Here is a 10,485-nt window from a genome sequence, read left to right as displayed (position 1 = left end):
GGTATGTCATATCATGTCATATGATTTGGTATATCATGTCCATGCTTGCTATAAATGATACCATAAATTATTTATCAATCAAATTTTAACAATTTTATTAATTATGATGTTTTAGTACCAGCGTCAATAAAGTAAAGTCTGTATTTAGCTGAAGAAAACTAATTTGCTTAAACTCGTCCTAACCCAAGGCACAGGTGATGTGTGCTGGGTGCAGGGCGCCGAAGGCAACTCCTCGCCAATAACGATCTTGCTTGTGACTATCATTGAGGAAAAGCAGAGGAAGAGTTTTTATTATATGTAGCCCGACTGGCAATTAGGCCACTTGAAATATAATGTTTATTACACACTTATAGACATTTCCGCCGTCTGATATTATGTCTTCCTAACATCGATGATGGTGATTTCAAAATCAATATTTGTTTTAGTTTCTCGTTTTATCTTTGTCGTGGTTATTTTAACTTTGGCATTTATTATTTTAATGTGTAAATTTAGAGGAATGGATGCTTGCTATGTAATCAAAGATATTGGTGAGTGATGATATATGATTTATACTCGCATTGTAATTCGCCTCCTTCTTATAACACAAATCTCAAAAATTGTAGTCTAGTGAATAAAGACTTCGGAAAAATTAGAGGAAATTCACGATGAAAGTACAAAATCCAAAAAGTCGCCTTTGTTCCATGTGCCTCAATATAAATCATTCATGGTCAAAGATCGCTACAAACAACTATTCGCCGTTATTTCGTAAACGGTCATAATTATGAAAAAAAATGTAGTTAATTTGAAGGCCATCAAATTATCAATAAACATATTGTACTCGTATCAGTTTTTCGTTTATGAGAACATTTGATTTCAAACGTTATAATATTTATGTTACCCAACACTCGTGCCTCCCATCACTCACACCACCTTTAAAGTAGAGTACGTAATTTTTTCGAAGTTCGGTCTATTCACTGGGCAATACCGCAGAAAGATTAAAATTTAAGATTAATAAAACAACTTTCATTGGAGCCCTTAAAATTTATTACAATCAAAATTACTGATTTTTTTTCATATTTGAACTAAAGCATAGCCCATTTTGCCCTGACCAGTTGTACTTAAAATAAATCGTATCAAATAATTATATGTCATCACATTACACGGTGTATAGGTGCAAATATACTTCGCAATGCTTAATACGTATTGCGTATTTGAATTTATTATTATCGATACATATTTAATCTGCAATCAATAACAGTATCATACGGACGTAGTACGCTTAATTTATTCATATTCAGACAATCAAAATCATTTCTTATTATAGTCTGATAAGCTATCAGATACAACTTTTAGATTTAAGATCATTTAAAATTAAAATTCTTGTTTTTTTTTTCAGCCTGACAACGTTGAATGTCTTTACTTTCCTCTATTTATTAATGAAAAGGGCCACAAAATCCGTTACATATTTAAAACGATGTAATTACGCAGATGGAGTGCAGCGAATATGTCTCATAAAATGTAATGATTGTTTTTTATCAAGAACAGTCAATGTAAAGAGTTTATGTAACCGCGATTGAACCCGACACGCGTGCCATAATACCCCCGTACCTGTGGTTACTAAAGCGAACGAAAAGATTTCTATTACATACAAAACTGATCAGAAGTAAAATCAGAAGTAACGACGGTACCACAAAAATCCAGACCCAAGACAACGTAGAAAACTAATGATAATCTACATCGACCCGGCTGGGAACCGAACCCGGGAACTCGGAGTGGCGTACCCATGAAAACTGGTGTACATACCACTCGACCACGGAGGTCTTTTAGACGAAGGAGGAGGAAATATAGACGAAGTAAATGATACAAATTTTATTTTTAAATAATAATATTATTCATGAATTGAAAAGAACAAGTCTCGTAGTTCATCACACTTTTCCCGATGCCACAGAACCGTCACAACAGTTTTGCACAAATTGTCAATTTTACAATATCTATTGCAGTATGGCCATCTTCCATCGCTTAGTTTTGAGTAAAATGCTGCATACATATCTAAAGCCAACAAGTTGTCTGTCACCATTTTATAAGTCAAATCATTCATAGTAGCGGCTGAGAGATCGTTGATACCAAATGTGTTTTTCATATCGTAAAGTTGGAACCAGTGTGGTCTTCTGTGTGGCGTGAGGTTCGCTTCGGTGAGATTGTATACGTAGTTCACAATATTACTTGGTTCCTAAAACATAATTTGTAATTCATATAATGTAAACATCTTATTATCACAATAGGTATTTAATATATGACAACCGACAACTCTACATATTTAGTAATTACTGTAAGTCTATCTCAGTCTTGACAAATATATCACAAACAATTGAAAATGACTACTTCTTAGTTAGAAATATCCCTAATAATAAGTATGTTTATGTACATGTAGAAGTTGTTATTTTAGCTGAAGTAACATTACAGTTAAAATACTTACGAAAGTGGTTGGGTTAAGTGTAGCTATCTTATAGTTGGCATTGTAAAACGTATAAACAGTCGTGCTTCCGGCTCCCCATGCCATGTTAATGGGCGATCCATCTTCTGTGCTGTAGAATATCTTGTATTCATCAGAATGTGTATGACCAGTGAATTGCGCCTTAATTGTTGATGCGAAACTGAAAACCCATATTATTAATCAGTTTAGTAGATACGATCCTTTGGTCATGGTTATGTGGATGGATTTATGTAACCTTGTCTGGTTATATACCATCCACTACAAGGTATTTTATTTTTTTCCAGTCTGAAGGATGAATGTGCCATGAACAGGCACAAGGAATTCAACATCTAAATTCAAAGGTTGTGTTTAGGTGTGTAAGCGATATATATATTCCATATAGTGCCAATGTCTATGGGCGGTAGTGACTTACTATCAAGTGACTTTTTTGCTAGACTGTCTGATTTTGCTGACTGACAGAAAACGGAAAGAAATCGGAAGAGGAAGATACTTCAGTGATCAAACCGAGACGATCGCCCACAATAGTTTTCATCTTATTCTGTTGGACTTTGAGAGTATTTTAGTGCAATAACTTGATTCAATGGTCATAATTGTAACAGAATATACAATAATTATAACAACATAGATTAGAATCCAAAAGAAAATATCGAATTAATGTTTAATTGAAATTACGCCCTTAGAAGACTTTATAGTCCTCTCGGAGAATATTTTTACGATATCAAAGAATGAAATTTGGATTTTTTTGTAAAAATATAGTTTTAAAAAAAAATGTATTAAGATGTACAAAAAAAAATACAAATAAAATTAGTTACAAAACAATGTATTTATGTAAATAATAATGCTGCTTTTTTTGATCCACTAAACAATAATATCCGAATTTATTAAAAATACAAATAAATGGCTGCCCTGAAAAATATAAACTAACCTAACAGCGCGTCTAATAAAATACATATAGGACAATGAAAAAATTATATAAATGTATTTAATAGTTAATACTTACCGAGTAACGACTCTGTTGTATTCTCTGGTCCATGTATATAAGAGGTCGTGAACTCCAGGCGGAATGTGAGCCAGAATATGGACGCTTTCACCTGCTAATTCAGCTTTATGTAATTCTCGAACAAGCCATTCCAGATGTCTTTTAGATTCTAAGGGATCGTAGACTACCCACCTGGAATTTATGTTTTGTGAGTCGAGATGGCCCAGTGGTTAGAACGCGTGCATCTTAACCGATGATTGCGGGTTCAAACTCAGACATTATTAAGAACAAAAAGAAAGACATTTATTAAGAAAAACATCGTGACGATACCTGCATGTGACAAATTTCATAGAAGTTCTGCCACATGTGTATTCCACCAACCCGCATTGGAACAGCGTGGTGGAATATGTTCCAAAACCTTCTCCTCAAAGGGAGCGGAAGGCCATTAGCCCAGCTGTGGGAATTTTTAGGCTGTTGTTGTTGTTGTTGAGAAAACGTAAAGTGCATACATAATTACATATTATACTTAGTTATATGAATGTGCCCGTAGCTTCGTGAGCGTTTGAATTTGACAAAATCTAATTATTGTAGCTGTAAGTAGTAGGTACTAGCATTAATTAATAGTTAAATCTTAGTATAAGAACTCGGCTTCCACACAGAAACCAATAACCATAAGGCATACAGGTTTAAGTGGAATGTCTATTTGTATTCTAATCGATTGTAACAAAAAAAAAAGTTACTCTACACTATATCAGTTTTACTGCCATTGAAAGTCTCGTCAATATCGGTCCAGCGATTAACCAGAACAAACAATCAGACGAAATTAATAAAAAAAACAAATTGGTATATGTATCGCATATGTATGCATTTAGTAAAAAAAATGTGATGTTAATATTTCAAACAGACACTCCAATTTTATTGATTTAATCTTTCGGCTACAATGATTCATGTGTATACATAATGTTAATCGAACATACCAATTTGATTTATAAGGAATATTGTTATTAATAGAAATAACTCGTAATCCAGGTCTGATCAGCATAGAGAATCCACCGTGTTCCCGCACAGTAACTTTGGCGTCCTCTGTTAAATAAAAGTCCCACTTCCTAGCCAGGGATTCGTACAACCAGGTCGTATTTATTTTGTCGACTTTAACTGAACTTGGTGCAAATCTGGAAATAGAACCAAATTCAATGCCAGGAGCCTGCTATTCTCACTAATGATAATAAAGTAAGAGGTTTTTCCGTTCCAGTTATTATGTTTTGGTTTTTCGCAAGAACTTTTGAATCGTCATTTAAAAACTGTTTTAAATTAAATTTTCAGTTCTTCCGGTTCGGAAAGTAAATTCTACGGAGAAGAACCGGCAAGAATAATATGCCTATAATTATAGAGTTGAAGTATAATTATCCCTATGATATAATAATTTCCTTATGCCTAAAATATTCTCGTAATGAATACTTGTAGACTTTAAGTAGCCACAAATATTGTCATTTAAAAATAATGTATTATATTAATTTCAAAAACAAATAATTTGAAAGCTTACTGGTTCGTAGGCTGAGATTCATGATTTCCAATAGAAGGTAAAATTAAAACATTATCACCAAATTCTTTTCTCATTTTATTAATGACGTATGAATTAACTTCATTTATACGTTCGTATGTCGTTTCCCAGACGTGATGATCGATACTATCTCCTATGTAATAAACGGCATCTATATCCTGGAAAATACATAATAATAAAAATCATATATCAAGAATTATCATAAGATAATTCAGCGTATCAATGTATAAGCATTCTTTTATATTAATAGATCGAGTTATGATATTTTGGAAATAAACATGCTAAAACTAAAAATAAAACTATTAGGATAATTAATAGGCTATCTTACCCCTTGTTTAGCAATTGTTTCAATTACGTCATCAAATGCCCAAGTAGGCGTGTTGCAATTCCTGTAGTCTCCCCAATACCCAGCTGGTGGTGAATTTCTAATACTTCTTGGTGCATGTGATGAGTTTCTTATATCAGTTGCTAAATCTAAATCCAATATGAAGTCATTTCCTCTTTCGAATATGCGACCTTTGAAGACCGAATCATCTACGTCAGTGTCATATTCATGAGTCCGTGGAGTTTGGCCTTTTCTGCAGCAAGTTGGCTCGTTACAAACAGCAACACCATAAGGCTCATACAAGGGATCGATGTGAGCGTCCGTAATGAGAGCTATTTTCAACGGAACATTGCTTTTGGTGGTAATCTAGGGTTGAAGTAGATATAAATAAAAGCCCAAGTCAATTTAAGAATATTTAGTTATATATGTTTTATCACAAGTGATTTTTGACGATTAGGTTTAGTCAGTTATCAAGTTGTAAGTTAAGATAGAATGAATGAATGAATCATTGTTATTACTTACTTTATCAACTGGAATTGGATTTTTTTCCGGTAAGTCTATTGTCCATTCAAATCTGGGGTCATCAAAGCTACAGGTGGTGGGACCCCCGCTATTTTGTAAAACAAGACCACAGAACGTTCTAGGCGCGGCCTCTGGCGTAGTCTTCATTATATATGTCAGGATCGGCTGTAAAAATAACTTTTGCTTTAAGAAATGTGTTTCCAAGCATATTTTTTATGTTTTTTACCAGTAAATTCTGTAAAATTATACCATCATTTTTTGAAAATCCTAAGACAGTTATCTGTATATAATCGAATAATTGGAATCTAAGGAAGGATTATACGGCACTATATCTACTCGTAAATATTTTTAAGATCATTGCCAATTTTTCAGTTACTTATTGGCTAAAGTGATTTTGTAATAATCCTAAAAAAAGCTACACTATTAGACACAAAATATTCATCTGGCGAATTAATATATATCAATTATAATACGTACATTATCTATTTTACATACAATCTAAAATATATACTTACTATGTTTAATGGCATAAGTCCTGCGCAGGTTTTTTCACTAACGTTCGCCAAAGCTATGCAGAGCACGGTCAATGCCTCTGTAAGCATTTCATCTGAATTCCCTTCGTGAACCAAATCACTTAATGCAGCAAATGCGCTAGTGCAAATTAGACAAGTTATATCCTGGAAGCAATCATTCTGTAGAGCTATTTTGTAAGAATAAATTTGTAATATACCAAAGACACAAACATGACGCTAAAATATCCTATGTCAATTGAATATATAAATCCTAACTGAAGATCAAATTCAGCAAAGCAAAAGTGTTTTTATATGTTTTATTTCGGGCTCATTACAAAAACATCTTATTCGTCATATATAGCGAATTAATTTCTGACCTATCTTTCCCATCATCGGATATTGTATCAATTTGTGGACGGTGCCTTCTATCTTCTAATCAGATTATGTTAATTAGGAATTTTAAATTGGACAAATGAGAATCATATCGTTCTGAAATTGATTTTTCGTTGCGTGATACGTGATACCTTTCTCGTAACTGCGCAATTATGTTGCGATATGTACACATATACATAATCGAGGTAATGGTATACGTTAAGTGTCTTTTATACATGAGTTGTGGTTTCAAATTAAATGGATAAGAGGGCGATATTCTAAAATAATCTAAAGATACCGCTCCGGGAATAGATATGATTTAATTTTCAATGATAAAATATTTAATTATTTTGAGAAATATGTTGAAATAGTTATTATCATAATAATAGTTGCGTAGTTGTGGAGAAATTGCCATTGAATATTTTTTTGCGATACGGTGCGACTCGGTTCATACTCAATATTATCGTAAAAACCAATATACTTAATGTTCATCTAGTAATTAATTTTTCAGTCAGACCCTAAAAGAACACAGTCAAATTGAGACCGTACTCCTTTTTTGAAATCAGTTAAAAATACTTTAATGATATTTTGAAAGATCGAGTATCTTCTCTGGAGACACGACGGACTTGTAATGATGGAGCCTTTAATACGTATAGGTATAATCATATTACTTTTGATCTTAATGGACAATTATGGGATGGGAACAAAAATTTGTGTAATTATAGATCTCTTAATATTTATTACTACGAAATAATACCGGATTTAACAATCTCTTTGAGCAAAGCCCAAGATGCTGTTAGATCAATTCGTTTATCTACTTCAATATAGCGACAACTTACATATGGCAGTCTATCAAAACTCAATCTATTAATACCGTGTTTGTTGGTGTAGCCGTTTCCACGTGACGTTTTATAGGGATTGTAAGCCAAATATTATATCAATTACTTCAAAAAATGTATTGTACTGAGGTCTCTTTTTAATAGAATCTTCAGAAAAAATCCTAAATTAACATTACTGATACTTGAGAATTTTTATTTTTTAAACATGCATGTTTTCAAATATTTCTACATTTCAGTGAATATTGTACGCTGTTTTTCCCATAAAAATGAATTATCTCTGTAAACATTACATAAACGTTATTGTTTCTTCAGAGCCAAATAAATATTAATCTATATTTAGTTGACTTATATTATTGTAATTAGACAATCAGTATCCTTAACTGTTACAGTAATTATATTTTTGAAGAAGTTGCGTATCATGCGATATTGTTCAACTTAGGCGGAAAATTAACACAGTAAAATTTACAGGTACCTGTAAATTTTCGAGCGACAATCGATTTTAAATCGATTAACTGTGTGTATCCAATATATTATATTTCAGTAATTTATTATGATTTATATGTCATGTTATTTTCTATAATGCAATAGTATCTCAATGCTTTATATCTATTCGATTGACTATAGTAGTTTTGATTACAGGCATACGCAGTACGCACACAAACTCAAAATTTACAAAAATTGACAAGCGACTCTTGGAATAAGCGCTCCTAAGGTCAAGTTTAATGATTAGATAAGATAAAAAGAATAAGTTACAAGATCTGCTATCGAAATATTATTCGTAATTCAATATGCTTACCGCTCGAGTATTTGTTTCGTATTGCATTTTAAGAGCATTCGAAGCTGGTCTGTAGATTTCGAAAACATCTTGAATCGTTTTCCAGTCGTTGTCTGTTGTTTCATTCTTAACAGCCTTAATAAATAAATTTCGGAGCTCGTCTGAAAATCGTACATAAAGTTTTGCAATTAGAATATCGCTTTTTAGACTACCGATGAAGATGTTGGATGTGGTAGAGGTTTGTTCCCTGCATATTTTTGTTGTGGTCTCTTTTGATCAGTTTGCTAGTAGGCCTAGATTCAATCATTTTGTTACGCAAAACAGATACAAAATCATCTCTATTAAGTCTGACTCAATATGGTTATGTCTTACCGCCAGTTTTTAATAAGTAATCTAAGACGCGAAGGCAGTTAGTTTGGAAATTGTTGATACACAACCAACAAATTTTATGCTGACAATTACAATATTTATTTTGTTGTTGTCAATATCTCAGAAACATTTCAAGTTAAGTTCGGCAAATACGCAGAATGTTTACTACGGTGACCATTTATACGTAAGAACCCATTTAATTTATATTGACGCTTAACGATAATATAAATAATTGCATTTAAAATTGATATTTATTTTTAAATTACAATAAATATTTATATGAACACAGTTTTGTGATCGTTTTTCTAATAAAGAGCACCATTATTCATTTTTAATTTAATTTTAGAATTTGTTTACATCATCTTAAGACTGTTTTCCTGTAACTGTAACCGTTAAGCTTTTTAAAGTTACAACCCTATCTCAAATTACAATCATGATAATCGATATCAATTTCAATCAAAATATACTTTATTCAAGTAGGCTTTTACGAGCATTTTAAATCGTCATTTATCAAACTCTACTGTGAAGCTACCACTGATTTGGAATGCAGATTCTATCGAGAAGAACTCGCAAGAAACGGGGTAATTACTCTTTTTTACAGTTAAAAATACAAAGTCATGTTGTTATTTTACAAAAAAATATTTAAAAAAAATTGATCAAAAAATTTTGTCCTAAAAACCGAAAAAATATAGGTACTTACCCGAAGTTATAAGTTTAGTCGCTACACATGAATTTATTATCACAAGTATAACAAAAAACACTTTCATTGTGATGTGTGTAGATGTAGGATGAATTTAAATTTTTTTAAGATTCTTATTTTTTAAAGTTTATTGCCATATTCCGTATGCGGTTATTAACAAACTAAAGCAAAATCGATTGTTGAGATAATAGGGATCATATTTTATTATCAATAAGCCTTAAATCCGTTATCGATCACATTATCATACTTGTTCAAAGAAGTATGTTTGTTTATTTTTTTTCTGTTTCACCAAAAAACCATAAGAAGTCTATGGGATTTTAACATACTCTGTACTCTCATGTTTCATTCATCATTTGATTTATCGCACTATTTTAAATAATATCGTTAAGTTGTATTTATTGTAAGAAGTATATCATGTCGTTACTATAGAAGAAACTAGGAAAATAATTCAAAAGTCAAATTTTCATTTTCATGATAGACGAAAATAAAAATATCTAGATATCCACCTTATATTCGCTCGGGTATAATTGTTAGCTTAAGCCGTTATATTTTGAAAAGTACTAAGTATGTGATAAAGTCACAGATTATAATTCAAGACGCAGATGTATGGTATGTTATAGTGAAGCAACTAAAGTAAATTAAACTTTTGATGATGAGAAGTCGTAAGATGTTAGCAGTGTATTGCTTAATAAGTAGAGATCGCAATCTCGTTAGTGATTATAAGCAAATATTTGTTAATTTCCTGTATTTGAAACAAGTACGACGAAATAATTGGTCATTTGTTATTAAATATAAAAGCCATGTATAAAATATATTATATTGAATATTTGTTATTTAAGTTGTAAACAAAGCCAAAATAATTGACATAAAGATTTCTTTTAAATTTTATTCAAAACTAAGAGAAAGTACTGTTATGAGTGATGTTCTCCCAATTTCGGCCACGGCGGCTATTCTGCTAACTACGTGGGATATATTACAGTTTCCAGTACCATAATATTATAGTTTTTATGTACCAGTATTTTCGCAAACACTGCACTCTCTATTTGCTCACTCCCATC

General features: G+C 31.8%; 1 protein-coding gene across 1 annotated transcript; it reads right to left on the bottom strand.

The window, feature by feature from the left end:
- Nucleotides 1–1,833: 1,833 nt before the first annotated feature.
- On the bottom strand, nucleotides 1,834–9,494 carry LOC124532592 (sphingomyelin phosphodiesterase 1-like). Its single transcript, XM_047107569.1, has 10 exons — nucleotides 9,428–9,494; nucleotides 8,380–8,519; nucleotides 6,376–6,537; nucleotides 5,861–6,025; nucleotides 5,342–5,704; nucleotides 4,996–5,171; nucleotides 4,430–4,624; nucleotides 3,474–3,644; nucleotides 2,456–2,633; nucleotides 1,834–2,209 (listed from the first exon to the last, which is right to left on the bottom strand). Exons 1-10 carry the CDS (start codon nucleotides 9,492–9,494, stop codon nucleotides 1,868–1,870), a joined length of 1,959 nt encoding a protein of 652 aa, XP_046963525.1. The 3' UTR covers nucleotides 1,834–1,867.
- Between the last annotated feature and the right edge of the window lie 991 nt (nucleotides 9,495–10,485).

The sequence above is a fragment of the Vanessa cardui genome, chromosome 9 (genome assembly GCF_905220365.1).
Source record: "Vanessa cardui chromosome 9, ilVanCard2.1, whole genome shotgun sequence".
Classification (NCBI taxonomy): Eukaryota; Metazoa; Arthropoda; class Insecta; order Lepidoptera; family Nymphalidae; genus Vanessa; species Vanessa cardui.
This window is presented reverse-complemented; position numbering and strand designations above follow the sequence as displayed.

Coding starts and splice junctions, on each gene's coding strand:
- LOC124532592 (XM_047107569.1), bottom strand. CDS start 9,494: ATGAAAGTGTTTTTTGTTATACTTGTGATAATAAATTCATGTGTAGCG. Junction 8,520..9,427: donor GACTAAACTTATAACTTCGG/GTAAGTACCTAT, acceptor TACGATTTTCAG/ACGAGCTCCGAAATTTATTT. Junction 6,026..6,375: donor GACTTATGCCATTAAACATA/GTAAGTATATAT, acceptor TTATTTTTACAG/CCGATCCTGACATATATAAT.